This window comes from Nanorana parkeri, unplaced genomic scaffold (genome assembly GCF_000935625.1).
Source record: "Nanorana parkeri isolate BGI_ZX_2015 unplaced genomic scaffold, ASM93562v1 scaffold926, whole genome shotgun sequence".
Classification (NCBI taxonomy): domain Eukaryota; kingdom Metazoa; phylum Chordata; class Amphibia; order Anura; family Dicroglossidae; genus Nanorana; species Nanorana parkeri.
Window position 1 is genome coordinate 271,475 of NW_017307194.1, and position 21,123 is coordinate 292,597.

General features: G+C 45.6%; 1 protein-coding gene across 3 annotated transcripts in view; it reads right to left on the bottom strand.

Moving 5' to 3' along the window:
• The window catches only part of PPP2R2A (protein phosphatase 2 regulatory subunit Balpha), a 46,783-nt gene that overhangs the window by 14,723 nt on the left and 10,937 nt on the right, over positions 1-21,123 (bottom strand). The window contains exons 1-2 of one of the 3 annotated variants that reach the window (XM_018566232.1): positions 16,113-16,297; positions 9,031-9,105 (exon numbers count right to left, since the gene is read on the bottom strand). In XM_018566232.1, the coding sequence (XP_018421734.1) occupies positions 9,031-9,105; positions 16,113-16,197 (160 nt within the window). In that variant the 5' untranslated portion in view covers positions 16,198-16,297. Of the gene's footprint in view, positions 1-9,030; positions 9,106-16,112; positions 16,298-21,123 lie in introns of those variants that run through there. The other 2 variants (XM_018566233.1, XM_018566234.1) reach the window with 2 other exon arrangements.

The following is a 21,123-nucleotide window of genomic DNA, read 5'->3' on the forward strand; positions in this document are numbered from 1 at the left end:
GTGTGGATGTGTAGAAGTGGCCATCTTGGTAGAGGCGGAGCTTTGCTTCCTCATGCAGGGAGATCAGTAGTGACATCACCAGATCTCACTCCAAATCTCCTGAGACTGTCAGAGGCAGCAGTGCCTTAGATCTCACACTGCAGATATACATCTATGAGTCTGTAGGCAATGGAGTGCCTAGGAACATTCACATACACAGGAAGCAAACTTTTTTTTAGGATTAAATTCAAGCATTTTTCAAGTTACTACACAATTACCATGTCTATATCTTTCCTGTTACACAGCAAATCTTCACTTTATAAATGCAGGTGCTCTTCAATAAAGATAATGCACAGTGCAGTCACCGATTAAGGCTTCATCATTACATTCTCCCTGATAGAGAAATCCCTGACATTTCAGTGCGACGCCCAACACGTCAGCATGCGTCAAAAGCACCTTGACCTGTCATGGCAACAGCTGTTCGTGACGACACACAAATGTGTAACACGGCTGCATAAAACAATGCACTCGGCTTAACCTGCCACTGCTGAGGAGCATGTAACTTGTGGAGGTAGGTCCGGGAAAACTGGTCTGGGAGTTCCCAACTGGGTGGAAACTAGTGACTTATCCAGAAAAGTTTCAATAGAAAAGAGACATCCCATATGATGAAAATCCCACGCACCCAAAAAAGGTTTTCATTTCCAAAGTCACACTTGTATAGAAGGAAGATCAGCAGCACTCTTGTCAACTTCTTCATAACATTCAATATGAAACAGCATCACATATATCCAATAGCCAATGTCTTGGGGCCACGCAGGGTCCCTTCATCAGGGTAACCGTGACAAAATCGCGTCCTGATGAGGGGACCCTGCGTGGCCCCAAAACATTAGCTATTTGTGACGTTGTTTCAGAATAAATGTCATCAAGGATTTGACAAAATCTTCTGAGTGCTGGCGATCTTCCTTCTATACAAGTTTGACGTGCACAGCGTCATCCGTGATCATCACTGCGAGCACCACTTTTAAATCAAAGGTCATGAATGCAGTAAGGAGGGCAGGGGACACATCTGTACAACTACGCCATTTCCACAATCAAACAAAGAGCAAAATCAACTATAGGCCTGAGCAACGACTTGGCTGCTACATAAAGCAGTAGCATGCAGTCCGTTCAATAAATGCCGACGTTATCACTGGCAGGCATTCACTATGGGGCAGATCAAAGAGAAGCCGGTCAGATCGATCCAACAATCTACATTAAAGTGACACTAAAAACTCAGTTAAAAAGTGACATTAAAGGATAATTCCTCCCCCCCCCCCCCCTAATGTTAGTGTAGGGCCTTACCTTAAAGGGTTTCTAAACCCTCTGTTTTTTTTTTTGCATATATCTATGGCTAGCCAGCCATAGATATATGCAAAGAGTAAAAAAACGATTTAAAAGCGGTTTAAAACTTACCGCTGTCTTCGCCGCACGCTCCCGTCCGAAAATGCTCGGGCAACCACAAAGCATCTTGGGGTGAGCGCATGCGCAGTTCGGATTTTCGGCCGGGAGACGAGGAGAGATGCAAGGTAAGTCTATGGACTCGTGCACCCGAATGCAGACACCATGGGACAGTGCCAGCAATGACAGAGGAGTCAGCGCTGGATCGGAGACCCGTAGCAGCGCTGGAGGGACAGATGAAAAGGACAGGAAAGAAGATCGGATTAAGAGACATCATTTTAGCTAAGTGTTTTACTTAACATTGACTTTATATCACTTTAAATGATGCCTCTTAATCTGATCATCTTCTTCAGTGTAATGTTCAGCTGTTCCTCCAGCGCTGGTGCGGGTCTCCGATCCAGCCTCACTCCTCTCATGTCCCACGGTGTCTGTGCAGGTGCATGCTGTTCCATAGACTTACCTCGTGTCTCTACTTTTCTCCCGGCCGAACATCTGAACTGCGCATGCGCCCGCCCCAAGATCATTTAGGGCCGCCCAAGAAATGTGCAGATGTTCGGATGGGAGGGCGCGGCGAAGACACAGGTAAGTTTAAACCTGTTTAAAAAAAAAAAAAAGTTTTTGCATACATCTACTGCTTGCTAGCCTTATATAGATATATGCAAAAACAAGCTGAGGGTTTAATAACCTTTAACTATGAACAACAATGTATCTTAATGTTCATATCATATTGTGTATCACTCGGCTGTAGATCCTCAAATCATCTCTGAATTGGTGCTGACACTGTCCTTCCTTCTGGAGGGGGGCATCAATGTGCAGTTATTCTGTAATTTAGTGTATTTGAATTTTGTGTAATCACCTGCAGACAGATTTCATGTAGCTCCTCACTAGTGGGGGTTGATGTCCTTCTCCCTAAGGCCTTGTTCACACCAAGCACGGAGCAGAGCAGTTACAGACCGGATCAAAACTGCGTCCAATGTATTCCAATGGTATTTTTAGCTCCAGTTCACATCGCAGCATTCCGTTCCAGAGCAGGTAAAAAAACTGCAGCAGGCCCTATTTTACCTGCTCTGGACGCATCAAAAACGCATGTAAGCGCCCTGGAATGCACTAAAAGCCCATTTTACACTAAAAAAAAAATAAAAAATATGAGGTAGGAAAAACAGGAAGATTAAAAAAAAATATTTGAAAGAAAAAAAAATAAAAATACCAAAAACTGCCCAGAACGCATCAAAAACGCGGCACAACCCACTGCACTGCGTGTGCAGAAACTCATGCAGATCTGCTCTGCATTTGGTGTGAACAAGGCCTTAAAGCTATACTGTGCAACTTTCTCTCGGCTTTATGCATCACTGGTCTTATATACAGTACAACCCCAGTTTTAAGAGACATTCCCCTCCTACTTGAAGACAGACATGTAGCAAACTTGGTTACAGATTTCTACCTTTTCTTGGCATTGCTTTCTCACACTTATTTCCGAATAGGAGAGTCTGCCTTTAATAAACCCCCCTGCACAAATCTTACCGTTTAGGAGGCTATCGACTGACCCAGGGAGGAAGTGTAGACAGAGAATAGAAGGGGGCCAAGGACAGAGCCCGGGGGGATCCCCACAGAAGTGCAGCTTTGGCAGCATATTGAAACATTGCATTCAATTTGTGGCAATTGTAGGAGTATTTCATTATAACAAATGTGGGGTTTCCCTTTAAACTCCCATGGCTGGTTTGAATCTAAATGATGGCTAGGAGAAACTGACGCAGCACTGACACATCAGCATTTATGTGAGCTTAGGAAATAGCTTTCCAGCATAATAAGTCTATGAGCACAATAAGTCCCAACGTTAAGCTGGTTAGCGACAAAAAGGGAGTGGGAGAACTAGTAAACTGCAGCAACTCCCGGATGAAAGTCTGAAGTACAGGGAATGTAGGCTGCACTCTCAGTATGCATTCCAAAGCTTGATTCTTAATCCTTTCAATAGCTGCAAGTACCAAGCGTGATCCGTCTGTTTCAATACACTGCGACTGCAGAACACAGAAGAGTATCAGGCCATCAGAGCCACTCTGTTCTGTTACCTTCCCTCCATTCCAGCGCTGCAACTTCTGTAGAACTCCTCAGCATTGTACATGTCCAGAATGTCGGATGGCTGTGTCCCTGAATGCATTCCGTTTCTTCTTCCGACCCCAATGTCACTCTATAGGGCAAAAGAATGCAGGGGTTGGGAGGAAAATACAGCACATGATGGGGGCACAGGCATCCAACACTCCCAGAAGTGTGGATATCGCTCTCCAATGCTTCTCAATGGGGCAAAGGGTCCTGCTGTCGCGGGTCGTGCGTTGCTACAGCAGGACTCTTTTTGGAGCGGATTTAGCCACGATTCAAGCTTGCTCAATGCAAGCAATTGCGCGATATCACGCAAAATGCAAATCCCGCAACAAACGCGCGATTTGCGAATCTTAGACAGGGCCCTCTTTAGGGCCAATTCACACCACATCCATATTACCTCCGGACCAGACCGTTTCCAGACCCAAAATGCATCCCAATGTATCCCTATACTATTTCTGGCCTCTGTTCCCACCAGCACAGTCCGTTCCAGACCAGACAAATACTGCTTGTCCTATTTTGTCTGGCGTGGAACGCATCATAAACGCATGGAATGCACCTATAAGACCATTTTAAGCTAAAAAAAAAAAAGTCCAAATCGAGGGTAAAAACGCAATGCACTTTGTTCCAGATCTGGTCCGGAAAAAAGGTGTGAACCCGGCCTAAAGGAGCCACAGAATCACTTCCCACTAAAAAAGAAGCTCATGAAACATTAGGCACCAGTGATGGTTCTTTTTACCTGCAATAGCTCCTAGGATTTGCCCAACCCTGATTTTTCAGAAAAACCGAAAATAACTCATTGACTACTACTTCTGATTTCAATGAAGTGAGAAGAGACCGATCTCCGGTTCTGTGGAATGAATGAATCAGAGCTGAAAAGACAGTTGTGACTTGGAAGGATGCAGCTCAGGAGAATAAACTTGGTATTTTGTAAAAAAAAAACCCCCAGCACATTATGTTCTCCTAGAGGACGCATGTACAAAGAAGCAGACATGAGGTCATTTCTAATAACTGTAGAATATAGATTGATTTTGGAACAAAATTCTCAAATCGCATCGAAAGCCCTCTGCAGCAATTAATCTCAGTATCAATCTGCACTCAGCGCGGACACTGGAAATAACACCACTTGCAGCCTTGCTTGTTCCAGAAGCCAAAAACTAACCAAGAGACTCGGGTCACCTCGATCGCTTCCTCTGTGCCTACATCTTGCATTGCCGATATCCCAGCATATACCCCCGTGTAAGGCTCCATAGGGCATTAAATACGTGCAGCAAGCCACAAGAGATCAATGTCTCATTCACACTCTTCTGTTTGGCCTCTGAAAGCAAGCAAACTGAAAAACAAACTGCGCCTTCACCTTCGTCAGTCAATTCTTTTACATTATGCAAAGTACAATACTAGTTTAAATATATTTATATGGTCAGGCATATAAAATGGCCTGGATAAAAGTGCTAGGCACTATGTAAGAGGCGCCTGGATAAAAGTGCTAGGCACTATGTAAGAGGCGCCTGGATAAAAGTGCTAGGCACTATGTAAGAGGCGCCTGGATAAGCGTCGGTTCACATCATATAGTGCGTTCTAGAGCGTTCGGTCTCTGGAACCCAACCCGGCCGGCTCCCTGCGTTCAGGGGTGGGAGGGGTCATGGTGGTGCATTTGGATGCAGACGATCGCACTGCAAACGGGGGGCGTGGCGGCAGTGCCATTGACTTCAATGCACGGCCACGCCCCCCTCCCGCAGGGAGCCGGCCGGGTTGCGTTTTAGAGGCCGAACGCTCTGGAACGCACTCTTTATGGTGTCAACCAGCCCTTAAAGTCCTAGACACTATGTAAAATTGTGACAAGGGAGCATGGAGACGGCTTCCCGATTTGTTGCCCGTCTTCCAGATTGGCCAGCTTCTCGACCAATCAGGAAGCCGGGCAACGAGTCATTAGATGGCGCCCAGCTTCCAATGCCAGAAAGCCGGCTCCATGCTTCCTCGTCACCTGGTGACGAGGGAGCATTGAGACGGCTTCCCTGCTAAAATCAGGAAGCCGGCTGGCGAGTCTTTACACGCGGTCTGGCTTCCTTAATGGGACTTCCGGTATCTGTATTGAGTAAGTACTGAAAAAAAATATTGGTACTTGATACTGAAAAACCAGTATGGGTGCATCACTAAAAATTACTAAACGCACCCACATCAATAAAATATTTGTGCATTTATTTACAATGCCCCAAGTTCGTATGGACTAAAATTTAATTTTATTGGTGTGCGTCACAGGACTTTGGATCCTTCATACATCACTACAATACTGAGATCCATATGTGACATTGTAACCATCAAGAGATGTGTTTTAAACTACGGTAACAGGTTAGCTAAAAGAAAACAAGGTGCAAACAGACAATCGACAAAGTTCCATGAAGCGTCTTGCATACATTTGAGTGAATCTGACTAACATCCTAAACAGGTCTCCCTAATCCGGTAAGAAGTCCTAATATCAGGATTACACTATAGTTCCTGTTTGGCAACTCTCATAATACACTACAAGCAAATGTTTTCTGTAGACGGATTCCGCATGATCGAGTAAAGCAGAGCCCCCACCCATTCATTGCTCTGGGAAGTGGGTATGGAGAAACATTCCCAATAAAAATAGGCTTGCACAATGTACGAGAGGAAATGTCACCGAACAAGTTCACGTGAACACCATCGTTCTCTTTATAGGAACACCCATCAGTGCGTCAGGATAGAAATATGGGAGCAGCAAGCGCTGACTTGATTTTGATGGTGCACACTCCAGGATGTCATCCTGATCCTTCTTTCATTAACTGAAGGGTTATTGACCCTAAACAAATTTGTTCTCATCGGGTACAAGAACATTTGGCATTCACATACAGGCCAAACACTCGCCAAAGTAGAGAAGGAAGGACAAGTATGGCAAGCCGAGGAGCTTCTACCAGCAAGAACAAGTCCCAGTTCAGTCAAGTGCCAATATTAGTCACCCGCACAGGATGGCAAAGAATACTCATAGGTGCTCTGGATTACACGGCACGGTACTGAAGAAAAAAAAACCTATAAAACACACTCTATGCCGCTATAGTAGCCTAGATTTTGTTCACATTTTCTCTGCAGGCTAACATATTTGTGAAAGGGATTCCGATTGTCCAATTGCTTCCACATGTGCTGCGACATGTCCCCCCACCATCTGATCCAGGCTCACCTGTCATTCCTGGGTGCCCGGGACCACCATGGTGGGTGTCAGGATGAAGAGTGGCAAGAAACAGGAAGTGAAGGTGAATCTCTTTAACAGAGCCCCAAATACCAATAACAACATGTCAGAGGGTCTAACACTTTCCTACACTATTCGAAACTAAGGGGGAAAAAAGTAAAGAAACTTTCACTTTTTAGTGAATAGTATACAATACACATAGCAGCTGCAGCCGGGGGGGGGGGGGATTATCCCAACCACATGTCCCAATATAAGCAGCTATGGCACTCACTGCATGGGACAGCAAACTATATGTGAGCCGATGAGGCAGAGCGCACACTCAGTAAAGTGATACTTTTAAATAGGGATGCACCAATACTAGTGTCAGTGCCGATACCAAGTATTTGGGCTTGCCCAAATGCTCCTGATGACTATCCCGATATTGGAACTTCCGGCATCAGGGAGCCCCCCGGCTTCCTGATTAGCTGGGGGGCAGGTAATGACTCGACCCGTGGCTTCCTGAATGGCCAGAAAGCCAGCTCCATGCTTCCTTGTCACCTGGTGACGAGGTAGCATGGAGACGGCTTCCCGGCTAATCAGGAAGCTGGGCGGTGAGTCATTACGCGCCACCCGGCTTCCTTAATGGGGACTTTGGGAATCAGTATTCGGCATCGGCGAGTACCAAAAAAAAAAAAGGTATTGGTGCATCCCTAGTTTTAAATCTAATAAAATATACAAGTTTAAAAATGCGTCACAAATGTATCAAAATGAAAACACTTTATCAAGGTGCGTGGCCAGTCCAGGAGAATCCACCAACCATGGCCAGCAGTGGGAGTAGGAGCTGTGAACGGTCCAGGGACCCAGGATTAGCTAGATCGGATCTGATCATTAAGAGCATTGCGCAGCATTCCGGAACAGATTTGGAATTCCTCTCACTTTCAAAACAGCCTAAGGGCTGTAACCTGGGGTGGGATACCCTTTGTCAAGAGGCTCTTTATTTCATACGATTGTGACCTATATTGGAATAAAAGGTTCACTGCACGATCAGTTCAAGCTCTTCCTGCTTACTATTAGAATCAATTGGTGGCACATGTCAGAGAGCAGCAGGATAGAGTTAAAATAGGATCTAGATCCAACCTACTTGACTTTCAGGGTTGAATGAATCATCTGCACTCCGGCTGACCAACGTTTGGACTTCGCGGTCGCAAACTACCTGACAAACCATTGCAGCACTTGAGAACTATAAAGAAAACCTTGTGATCCCCTCCCTGCACAGACGTCCATCACCCCAAATGGAATTCAAACAACTTTCTCTACAGATTATAGTTGTTCACAGATAGTAGGTGACAACCTCAACTTATAGTGCCCCAACAGTCGCCTCCAGCTACCATTGAATTGGTGGGTACCCTTCCCCTGCCGCTCTCCATGGGCTCAGCAGGAATGCTCACTCAAAACTGCTGCTGAAGTTTAGAAGACCAACATAGCTGAGGGCAAGTAGATAGCACATGATCTCCGATACACCAACACCCAATACCCAGTCTAGGAAGATATATTCTAGGCCGGGGTTAATACATGTTAGGTGTACAAGAATTTGACAGTTAATACATGTTAGGTGTACAAGAATTTGAGGAAGATTCTATTGACAAAAAGACACAAAAAGGAACTTGGATGCCAACTTTTTTTTTTTAAACATATCAGGTCTTGCAAATAAAAAAAAAAGAGAAAAAAACGCTCCTTGTATCTCCAAAACCACCAATCATACCAAAATGTTCAGGCCAAGTTGGAATGTGGTGCAATAACAGCTGCCAGTAATGAAATGTAATAGAGGAGGAATACCAGTTTGAGAGATTTCCCAACCGTTAAAAGTCAGGATTGACGCAGTCATGTATGAGATCTGTAAGGCCTCATTCACACCACTAACAGCGTACAGACTCGGCTGTATCGGGCCGCTCCCGGGAAGGACAGGTGCTGCGTGTGATTGTACGCAGCAGCCTGTTCTTCTCTATGGGAGTACACTGCCGTACACTCACCCGAACTGCATGTCCGTGCAGGTGTCCGTACTCGTACGCAGACAGGATGGATCCCGTCTGAGCAGGGACACCCGCACGGGCCGCAGCACGGATCCTTACCGGCCGGCTGTTAGTTGTGTGGATGAGGCCTAAAAGGTACATCAGTGTGTTATATACATCATCCTAATGTTGGTGGCAAGAGAAAATTCTCAAACTGCAGCCATCAGACATTTGGGGGGGGGTCCTCTTATGGGGCAGAACCATGTGCAATGAACATATTTGAGCTTTTGCTCCTCAAAGTAATTTTAAAAAAGGAGAAGCACTTACCTTCTGAGACATCGTCCTCTACTGCTCCTTTCACCTGAGAAAAACACCATTGAATATCATTGCCTCCACCAGCTCCTTAAAAGCAAATATAAAAAAAAAAAAAGTTAGTATAAAAGAAACTAGAACAAAAACATAACATTTAGAGCCCAATCACACCAGCGGGCTCGTGTGGTGGTGCACCTAACATGCAACCCCTGGTGTGCGCTGGGCTCACGTGCTGCAATGCATTGTTACATCACATCACAGTGTTCACTTTTTTTTAGTTAACATATAAACACTTCAACTATGGATGATGCAGACGTGCTGCTTTTTTATGCAACACTCACAATGACACTTGTACGGTGTGAACAGAACACCTAGAAAACAATACTGTTCTCAGCGTCCTTGCGTTGAACCTGCTTAGATCAATGCAACTCAACACACCCGGTGTGACCTAACCAAGAGTTTCCAGACATCATTTATTTTTTTTAAAGATAAACACGTTGTAATATTTTCTAGAGATTTATTTTTTATAGCAATATCCACATAATGGGTATTCCACGTTTCTATTATTGTATTTTATATTTACAAAATGCTCCCTCTAGTTGCCATCGGCGTATCATGGAATGTGATTAGTAACCTGCTCATAGTACTGCTCACATCAGCTCAACCATCGCTGAACAGATATATTTCAGTCATCTATATCCAGCTCAAGTTGGTCATACAATGACCGAGTTTTAGATGCTGATTTGGCTGCAGCTCGACCGGTATGTGGCACTCTTAGCCAAATGACTGAAGAGACTTACCGTATATACTCGAGTATAAGCCGTCCCGAATATAAGCCGAGGTACCTAATTTTACCACAAAAAACTGGGAAAAAGTATTGACTCGAATATAAGCCGAGGGTGGGAAATGAGGCAGCTACTGGTAGATAGATACCAATAAAATTACATGAATATTTAAAAGAAAAATAACCTAGCTCTGCAAGTGGAAAAGGGGGTACAGGGCTACATATCATGTACTACGGATCATTTAACCCATTCATATTAGCAGAGGATAATTGTAAATCTATTGTTCAGTGCACTCTATATGTAGTATATAGTACATGTACATATAGAGTGCCTGCAACAATACATTTACAATGATCCTCTGCTAACATGAATGGGTTAAATGATCCATAGTACAGGGCTACATACAGATCATTTAATACATTCATGTTAGTATCATTGTAAATGTATTGTCTGCCCTGTATTAGCAGTATATACTCCATATAGAGTATATACTGCTAATACAGGGCAGACAATACATAATTGGTTACTGTAATAAATCCCCCCAAATCTCCCCTCACTTACTGTGATTCACTGTGCCGGAGCAGGGACGAGTCAGCGGCGCGCTGGTCCAGTGGGAGGAGCTCCAGGTGGGGTCCTAATTTAGCTGACTAGAGGTGCCTGCCCGATAATTACAACCCCACCTGGAGCTCCTCTCGCCTGATCAGCGCGCCGCTGACTCATCCCTGCTCCTGACTGGCCGCTGCGGGGGGGTTTTTTTTTCTTCTTACTTACCTCGCCGAGCGTCGCGTCACTGCTGCTCCGATGGACGATGCTCCGAGCAGGGTCATCTGGCAGTCTCCGGCCACCTAAATTAGGACCCGGAGACTGCCAGATGACCCCGCTCGGCGAGGTAAGTAAGAAGAAACCTGACGCTGACTCGAGTATAAGCCGAGGGGGGGCACTTTTCAGCAAAAAAAATGGGCTGAAAATCTCGGCTTATACTCGAGTATATACGGTATGTACATTGAGACAGCAGAACAATTAGCCGGGTCACAGAGATTTATTTTTCCCTAACAAGTCCGAGGCTCTGAGGGAGCGAAACGTAATGCTTCCAATGTCAGAGGAGCGTGTTATAGTTAGGAAGAGCCCTAAACAATCCAATCCTCACCCAAATGTCTGACTGGTTTATCAGATTTGGGTGGGGCCATATAGAGCCAGCCTAAGGCTCCTTTCACATGGGCTGATCAGGAGGATATCCCTGCAAGGCTCCCCTCCTGATCAGAGCAGTACGGAGCAGATATCACCGCTGTGACATTTATGTCCATCCAGTAAGATGGAGGAAAAAGCTGAAATTACCAGATGTTATCTATGTTTACATCAGATTACCCCCGATCTGCAATGATCAGGCACATGAAACTGATCTCTGATCCATTTGTTTTTCTGGACCTGGCCAGCGTTGGGGGTAACTGGGTGTAAACGGATGCCTGTCTGGTTATACACGGCTGCTCATAGACTAAAATCAGGCATCCGATCGGGTCTGCTTGAAAAACGGACAGTCGGAACCGATCAGATTGCCCATGTGACCTTACAGTGTTTTCCTACCAATGTCAGATCTGACCCACAGACCCGCATTGAGAGAGAGCAGATATGATGAACAATCACTGCGCAGTACTGCTTAACAGGAACCAGGATGCTCATTTGTAATGATCAAATATGGCTGCCACCACGTATTTGTTTGCAAGCTATACACAGCAGGTTTTTCTAAAACACTTTTCATTGAGACCATTTACCTGCACTGCTCACATTCACACATATGCATACACACTGTAAAAGGTCTATTGTATCCCTTTCTCACTATATACAATAAGGGGGCAAAGGTGTCATCGCATACTGACCGATAGAAGATAATACAGAGGAACTGAAGGAAAAAAAAAAAAAAACGAACCCTCCTATACATTAAAGAGCAATACAATATGGTCATGCATGTTACAAATGTCTCAATTTCCCCGGTCCATGCTAAACAGTGTGAATGGAAGTATCCCTGCGTCAACGTTTTTTTTTTCCAATGGGGTGGGATGCATGGACAGGGCCAAAATGTGGGCAGTGTATGGCCAGCTTCCGGTTGAGATTGTTTGGAAGATGCAAAGATAACATTTTGGAGATTTGTGTTAACATACATGTGTCACGTAAGCACAGATGGTGAACACTTGCCATAAACATTTTGCTGTGACGCTTCCAGCATACATTCTACTTCCACGCGTCCCACCTTCCAGGTATAAATATACAGTAGGGAATTTCTGAAATCTGGCTGGCGCAATGTGAACAAGCTGCTTGGCCTAAATTCATGGCAGCTCATATTTCATTTCCGAGACTAGTTTCATCCTGAAGGTCGGGTGCACCTAAATGGATTTCAGTTTTGGATGGACATCTGTAGGCCAAATCACCCGTAGGCTAGTACACCACTGAGGTTCATAAGGACAGGCTCTACACAATCCTGTTCTGGTCTCATTTTCTAGCAACAATAGCTGGGCCTCCGAGATGAACGAGGAGCCAGAGCTTTAGTGCTGCCGTGCATGTAAACACGTTCCATTAAAGCCGACCTTTAACCCTTCACTAAGAATCACCTCAGCGTGCAGCTCTGCACGCTGGAATGAAATCCTCTGACATTCATTGGTGAAGCAAACTTGTTTTTCATTTACTTACAAATAGATTTCATCTACTTCCTGGTCCAGTTCTGGCACAAATGATGTAATGTGCCAAAGTGTTGCATCCTGGGAAGGTTACATCAGCAGAGCAGTGCTGGGAAATATCATCTGTAATCTCATGAGATCTCAGGGAAAAGGCATTTTCCTCCCCTGAGATGATGTGCATAGTCACATGTCCTAGTCACATGTGCCAGAGTTCCAGGAAGTAAAGAGAGATCTAGTACCCTGCCCTTAGTAAACATGGCCACTGTCAGAAGACTGGGGAAGAAAAGAGAAATAAGGTATGCAAAGAATACAAAGCTGGCAGTTATGTAGAAGTATGTGTTTTTAGAAATGTTTAGTGATGACAATCTACAAGGTGTGTTTGTTGTTATTTTATAGATATGGGCAAAGGTCCGCTTTAAGGCAACCCATTCATTTTGAATAAGCTGTCAACACCATAACAAAGCCAACATCAGACATGACCCAGTTTTCTACAACAGCGTACCAAAACACATAGCATGTAAGATGTGGTGCCCTGCAGTGCAGGTGGATTGCCATTCCTTTTTCCATGCAGTGGGATACCATTTAAAATGAATGGCAACACTACACATGGCAATGCACGGTGAAAGTGACATTAAAGTCCGACATTAAATGTTCACTCCGCCTCATAGTTCTAGCCGACGTGCTACAATGAAACTATCACACGTCGGCCAATGAAACTGTCACACGTCGGCTCAGTAGATGGGGAAGTGAGCGAACACATACCGTCGCTCGCTCACTTCTCGATCCTGTGCCAGCAGAGAGCCGTGACAGGGGAGGGACTGGATGGCGGAACGGACGGTGGAGGGTACAGCTGGCTCTGCCTCTAGATAGGCAGAGCCAGCTGTCACTCACCCAGCTGGGTGGATCCAGACATAATTGTCGGGATCCGTTTCAGCTGCAGCGTCTCAGTACACAGTGAGCTGTAGCTCGCTATATACTGAGCTTAGGGTGACGGGAGGACGCTAGCTTATGTCCTCCCGTTACCCTTAGGAGAACTATGGGGAAAAGCCCTAACCCCATAGTTCTCCTTTAAAAATGTCAGCCTCATTTGAGGGCACATTTGAAATGAATGCAATCCTGACTGACTGCAGCAATATAGCAAATGACTAAAGACAACAGCAGTGCAGGTCACCAGGGAATATACACAGCAAAACCTTGTAAACTAATTATATTTTTCTCAACTTCTGCAAGAAAGAGACACAACAGCTTCCAAATGTATAAAGCCCTGCTAATGATAATGGACTTTGGGTGCACTTTTCTGCACCTAAATCCCATGGAGATGTACTGCGGCCTCTCGGAGGGGGATACGGGGTACATTAATATCTATATACCTTCTAGGAGGATAACAATTTTGTCTAAAGTACATGTTCACCTTTGTGACAAATTCCCCAGCTACTCCCAATGCACAGAGCTTGGTCCCCCTCCCTGCTGGTCTGTACTTACCTATACCAACAGCGGCACTGGCAGGTCGGGTGTAAAGAGTGACAACTGTGCTCTAATTTAAAAAAGCAGTGCAGCACTGTTGCCACCCCATAACAAGAAGCTGCATTAGGTGTACTTCCCCGACAGGATTAATAAGCTTTTGTTGGACTTTGCAGGGAGACCAAGATAAAGTTGTTTGCGCAGATGCACTTATCGCTGCAGCACTTTTTTTTATTATTATTGGAGTCCATAGTTCTACTTTGACTTACAAATGACCCCCATTGCTGACATCCGTGCTGCACCCCTCAACACCACTGGCACATACCAGATATAGTTGGTATGTGAACACCCCTGTTCCTCCCCATGGGGTATTGCTCAGGACAGAGCACCGTGAGAGGGGAGATACGCTTGCCCTCCCTATACCCAGAAGAACCAGAATTTAAATGGAAAAGTTTGGGTTGGGCCAGTAAGCAGAGGTGCTGAGGGATATTTGGGGTACTGGAGGGTGTCCATCACACCAAGAGGGGACTGGAGCATTGACTTATTACCCAACTGACAAGTATGTGTACGAAAACAGAAAATAGAAGAAAAAAGGCTCCCAGAACGTATTTAACATGCACAGCATTACATAAAAGACTAAATGTATAGTTTTCAGGCATAATTGGGCCTTATTGATCAAAGCAGACTGGCTTGAGAATGCCCCTCGGTACATACGTAAATATCTTTTGTCTGCTCTGAACAATGAATGGACACGTTCACATTGTGCCTTGGAGCTTTATTCGCTGTGAAAAGCAGAGGACCTTCAGCATTTTCATTGTCCATGCCTTACAAACTAGACATCTGTCTTGTGTGCGGGTAGACAATTGCGAGGCCTATTCCATGAGGAAGAATAAGGCCTCATTCACACCGAACTAAAAGCTGCAATTGAGGATTCCGGGAACAAGAACCTGAGAATTATTGTGGCAGAATCCCAAATGGGTCCTTACAAATGCAACCCCTCTGCCCGTTCAAGTGAATGACAGGCTGCACGCGGCCACATCCATCCCCATGTAACAGTACAGGGGATAATTACCTGTGTTTCAGGATAGATGATTGCCATTGACGCAGACAGACAGAGTACATCCAGGGGCAATCATCTACCCTGGACCCCAGGAAATCCTTCTATGGACAATTACATGCGGACTGCATCTGTATGGATCCACCTACATTTCCTGTCACAAGAATTTGCAGGTTCTTGCCACAGACAGATTGCATTCAGTGTCAGGGCAGGTTCACACCATTTTCAGGACTAGATCTGGTCTGGAAAATAGTGTGAACCTGCCCGCAGTTCCAGTGCATTCCAGACCAGACAAAATGAGACGTGCAGTATTTTTCTAGTCTGGAACCGATTGTGCTGGTGTGAACAGAGGCCAGAAATAGCATAGGGATACATTGGGATGCATTTTGGGTCCAGGAAACAATCTGATCTGGTCTGGAGATGAGCTGGATGTGGTGTGAACCTGCCCTCCATCATCTACCCCGGCCAGCAAGTAATTGTGTCATGGACAGTTAAATGCATCTGTACAGATCCACCTGGGATTTCTGCCGAATACGCAGGTTCTTGACACAGGAATCCTCAACGGCGGCTTCTAGTCCCATGTGCACGAGACTTAAACACAAACAGCAAACTTCAGCAACCAGATTGGAGATTACCAGCGGCAGATCAGCGAAAGATGAATTCTGATTGGTTGCCCTTTGCCTCACTGAATAAGCCAGATGGACACAGTAATAAACAAGAGGAAAAGGGTCCATGCGAGAGGAAAAGGGTCCATGCGAGAGGAAAAGGGTCCATGCGAGCACAGCTGAATACACAAAAGGACACACGTCACATAAGGATCACAACAATTAACTGGAGCCAATTATCCCCAAGGGCCACAAAGCACAATCGGCAGAATAATAAGTCATAACTATTTTCTTCAAACAGTCCAACACAAGAGGAGGAGATCAGGTCGGTTCTAATGAAGACTGGATGACAATTAGAAGGCTGAGAACAATAACACAATACCACAACCCTTCTGAAGATCCCCAACACGTGCATCTGAACACCTTACTACGTAAAACAGATGCTTGTAAAGAGGTAAACGAAGGAAAGTTTCACGAAAGGCAAACATTAGGAGCTTAGGAAAAACATTGCAGCAAGCACCTGACTTCATGTGAGGAAAGCTACCCAGAAACACAGCTCTCGGAGAAAACTTCAGGAACATCGACTGCGTGGACACAGCTGCCATTCACAGAAATCCCGCATCGCTCTCCCAGCCACAGTTCCTAGTTCCGTCGAAACAGGAAGGAGCCGTGTCTCATTCTTCTCGCCCCTTGGCAAACCCTGAAACCGGCCGTGTCATAACATGCCCGGGACAACTACTCCACTTTTCAGATCATCATTTGAAGGATCGAGAAGAGCGCCGTATTTACAGTAAGGCACATCGAGCGAGTGCCATTGTCTAGTCAATGAAAGGGTTAAGCCTTGGTGACCAAAGTGCTTTGTCAGGCGAGATCCTTCTGAAAGGATGCAGTGATGCTACTGGGAGGGGGGGAATAGGGGTAAAGATTGAAGCACAATGAACATGCTAAAAAAAAAAAGGAGGAAGAAATCCCTAAAATTGTGTGGATGGGAGAGGTCACAGAGAACTATACACAGATGGGGAAAGGACTCTCTGTATGAATAAGGGTACAAGAGAGGGAATTCAGATTAGACGCATCAGTGAGGATAGGGCTCGCTCCTTCACTACAACACAAAGCCACAAATGAAAGGGGGATGGGGGGGTATATTGTGTATTAGGGATGCAGCAATACCAAGTACCTACATTGTTGCCTAGTATTAGGAAGCAGAAAAGTCATATTAGGTAGGAACTATTGCTAGAAGTCGTTCACTTTAGGCCCCATTCACACCATTGTGTTCTGAGAATGCGTGCAAACGAGGTCAAAAATGTGACGCATTCCTGGAAACGCAAACATGGAGCGCACTTGCAGTGCCATTACTAGTTCATGGCACCCCATAATGCAGTACTGTGGGTTTGCTCCCGCAACGCCTCGGTGTGAATGGGGACTCAGTGACTTGGAATCAAATCAGGTTTTGCAAAAGAAATACTGGGGCGCTTTACAATACTGTGGGAGACCCCGCCCCCCCCCCCCCACCAACCTTTCCCCAAACCCAAAGCGCTAGCTTCCCAGAATCCTATAGTCCAGACAGGCTGACAAAAATGAGAACCAAGGGGTCACGCAAAATATTCCAGAAATCGTGAGCCAATCTTCCAGTCTTTGAGCGCAAAAGGAACTTTAACCAAAGCAGAGAATTTACGCTTCCGTTGACATCCCCGGCTGGTTCACACCAGAGCATTGTGCTAATTGCATGGTACCCGTGCGTTTATGGCACGCTACTGCAAAGCACAACGTATGGCAGGCTAGGTGCATATATGCATTACCTTTCATTCTGAATGGCACCCCACTGCACATTTTTTGCAGGTGCTGCAATACACGGTTCTGGAACAGCATGCGTTGCAAAAACAAAATAGTGCATGCATTATTTTTCCGCACTGCAGAATAATTGGCAATGCAAGAGACCAGTGTACCTAGCTAACCGTGCCATAAATGCACAGGTACCGTGTCTGTAGCGCAACCCTATTGCGTAAATTGGCCCTAATACAAAAGCCTCAGAAAACTCGGGGCCCGTTGGCCACTTCGCACAGGGGACTTCCTCAGCAATGCTACAAATAAAAACAAAAAAAAAACATCCAAACAATACATATTTTACATTGAAGACACAAATACAAGAATGCATTGCTTTCTATCCTCCTCCAACAGTAGAATATAACATACTGCTGCAAACAGCACAGATCCCATTCACAGGCCCCCAGCATGTCCTCTATCCCCCATTCACAGGCCCCCAGCGTGTCCTCTGTCCCCCATTCACACGCCAGCGTTTCCTCTATCCCCCATTCACACGCCAGCGTTTCCTCTATCCCCCATTCACACGTTTCCTCCATCCCCCATTCACACGCCAGCGTTTAGTCGCACATTTCTCCAAGCTTGATAACACTCGTTATTTTCAATGGTGTCTGTACACACCTGTACGTTGTGTCACATGCAGCTGGAAAAAGTACAAGAGCTTTTTTTGGGTAGATATTTATGTTTTTGGCCCCATAGAGTTCAGTGGGAATGCCTAGAAAAATGCACGTAATGTACTTTTTTGGGGACCAATTAACGCCCAACAGTCGCCTCCTTCATATAACTAGCTTTCTACTGACTATGGGCTTGTTCACACAATATCCGGATCATGTCCAGACCAGAACAGTTTGTGCCCGGACCAAAAAAAAATAAAAAAATCACCCCAATGTATCCCTATGGTATTTCTGGGCTCTGTTCACACCAACACAGTCCGTTCCGGACCATACCAAAAAAAATACTGCGTTTCCAGTGGAATACACTGGAAACGCAAACAATTGCAAGCAAATGCACTGGACCACACCTGAAAGACCATTTTAAGCTGAAAACCAGCTCCGAAATGCAGCAAAATTGCGGTAAAAACATGGCAAAATGCAACACATAGTGTCCCAAATTTGGCCTAGAAAATGCATGCACCTTTTGCAGATTGCAATGGACCGGAACGCAGGCACTAGGTGCCACGTGTTCGGGTGCCGGCAATCGCACTGTGGGCAGGGGGCGTGGCTGCCATCGAGTTCAATGCACCGCCATGCCCCCTCCCGCCCCCAAAACAAAGTGAGCCGGCCGGGTTGTGTTCCAGAGGCCGAACAAAGGCCCTCAAAACAGAACGCTCAAGCCTGAAAATCATGTGTAAAGACGGGGCTAGATCATACCGGATCTGCTGCATTGAAGTGAAGAAAAAAAAGGGAGGTTTTCAGCCCAACATAAATGTAACGCAATGGAACAGAGCAGTGTGAACTAGCCCCTTTATGTTTCGGTGCCCTTCCATTAGCATCCATGGAACAACTTATTGCAACCGATCCGGTGGTGTGCATGGGCCCTTCATCAGGCAACCCTTTAATATGCCTTTTATTTTCTATCTAGCAAATACATGCCATTAGAAACCACACAAACTGCTCATGTTTCACTAACCCTTGTACTTTGCGGGAGGAAGCAATTATTAAAAGGATGAACATGACTTGCAAACATCCTCATATACAACATAACAAAGAGTAAACAAAGCCAACCTGTGATGACTCCGCATGTATCAAACATCACTGAATTCCTTATCACACACGCCATAAAAGTCACACCAAATCAGCAACTGGAAAATTCCACTGCGTAAGTAGAAAAAAGCAGAGACATCATTGTTGTGGAGCACGGTGCCACTAGTCAAGCCAACAACTGGCCCTTCTTACGCAGGATCCAGCATGCTATTTTTCCAGGTCTGTTGCTGAGCAGCTATAAACAGATAAACATTTGAAGAGGGGAGGAAACCTGTGTGAGACATGTCATGAGCCAGGCACACGTTATTACGGTATGCGCATTGTATGCTATAAAAATCTAGGTAGATGAGTGGATCTGTCTGAACAAGAATCCATGAATCATGAAAACTAAATACCAAAACTGAAGCCTTTCTTTTTAACGTTTACATGGGGTGCCATACTGTACACCAGCCATTCTCAGCCAGGGTCCTGTGGAACTCTTTAGGCTTAGGGGTGAGGCGGGGTAAGGCGAGACTATGGCCGCAAGGGAGCCCCAGCCATACGTGAATTGCTTACAGCTCGGACACGTGTCCTATGGAGGTGCCTGGACCGGAGTGACATCACATTCTGGCTTCGCGGCACCTCTACAGGGTACAAGCAATGCACGTATTGATGGAGCTCCATTACAGCGGCCCACACTGGACCCCAGGCTGAGGAACCACGCCAGTTCTCGTAAGATAGGGAGACTGGGTGGGCCTTAGAAAAATACAATATTTTTTGAAGTCTGTATGTGAGAATGTCTGTGAGCGTGTGTCAGTGTTTTTGAGGGCCCGTTCACACTAGTACAGCGTGTTAATCGCATAGTACTGTGCAAGTAACGCACTGTACCATGCAACCGCACCCACTGTGCATTCTGGTGTGGCAGGTGTGTTGCAGTGCCATTCATTTGAATGGTACCCCAAACACACCTCCCACCCACAGTTCGTACGCCTGCACCAAAATGCGCGGTGCCCCAATGCTATGCGTTCCATTGCAGTGCGACTTGTATCGGGACTTAATGACCAGGGACAAATGTGGGTCCTGTGGTTACACAGATGGGGAACCACTGGTCCAGAGGATGTTGGAGTTCCTTGAGCTGTGGCTGATTGACCTTCCACCCAATGGTGCCTGCACACTTCTGGGGCCAACGCCGCTTGGCAGAACTAGCTGCTACCCACCAATTATATTTTTAGCTGTCTGTAGGGAGGCATTCTGACCACAACTGTAAGGAGAGCGTTCGTCCCACTGGCCACCAATGTAAGAGGCATTTCTCCCACTGACTCCCAATTGGCAATGGTAGGAGTTCTCCTAGACTTAAAATTATTTCAAGGGTTCCTCTGGGGGTAAAAGAGGCGGAGAAAGGCTGCTATAGATAGACAAATCCAATTTGCAGATCACACAAGGAAGGAGGGAGGAAGATCGTGTAGGATTTATGGAGAACACAACTCTACGGAAATGAAAACTCATTACAAGCTGCCAATTCTACACCATGTACATGTGACCAATTCCACAGATATGATGACAATTTTAATGAAGCAACTTCAAAACAAGTACAGTCAGGCACCAGCACTTGCTCTGAAATCTCTGCTTTGGCACTAGGAAAGGTCACACCATTAGAGATTGATGTTGTCAGACTTCAAAAGATGGCGGCAGGTTTAACTACCTATGGCCTGGAATCTCAATGAGAGGTAATAAGATCACCAACATGCAGAGGTTCGGTGTGCCGGTGACCCAATTACCTCTTCCAGTTTTACGACACCACCTAAGCGACACCTTTGTGATATATCAGATTGGAGTGCAATGGAATACCTCTAATGTCTCATCTCAATGAGACTGATGGCAAGGTCTGTGTGCCTCAATCTGATGTTCCGTCTATATGATGCAGCCAGTACAAGGGGGTCTTGTTCTCCTCCCACCTTTACATGTACAATATATCGAATAATGACATATTTGGCTCTCATGCATCCTGGAAGAAGCCACACCATCTGC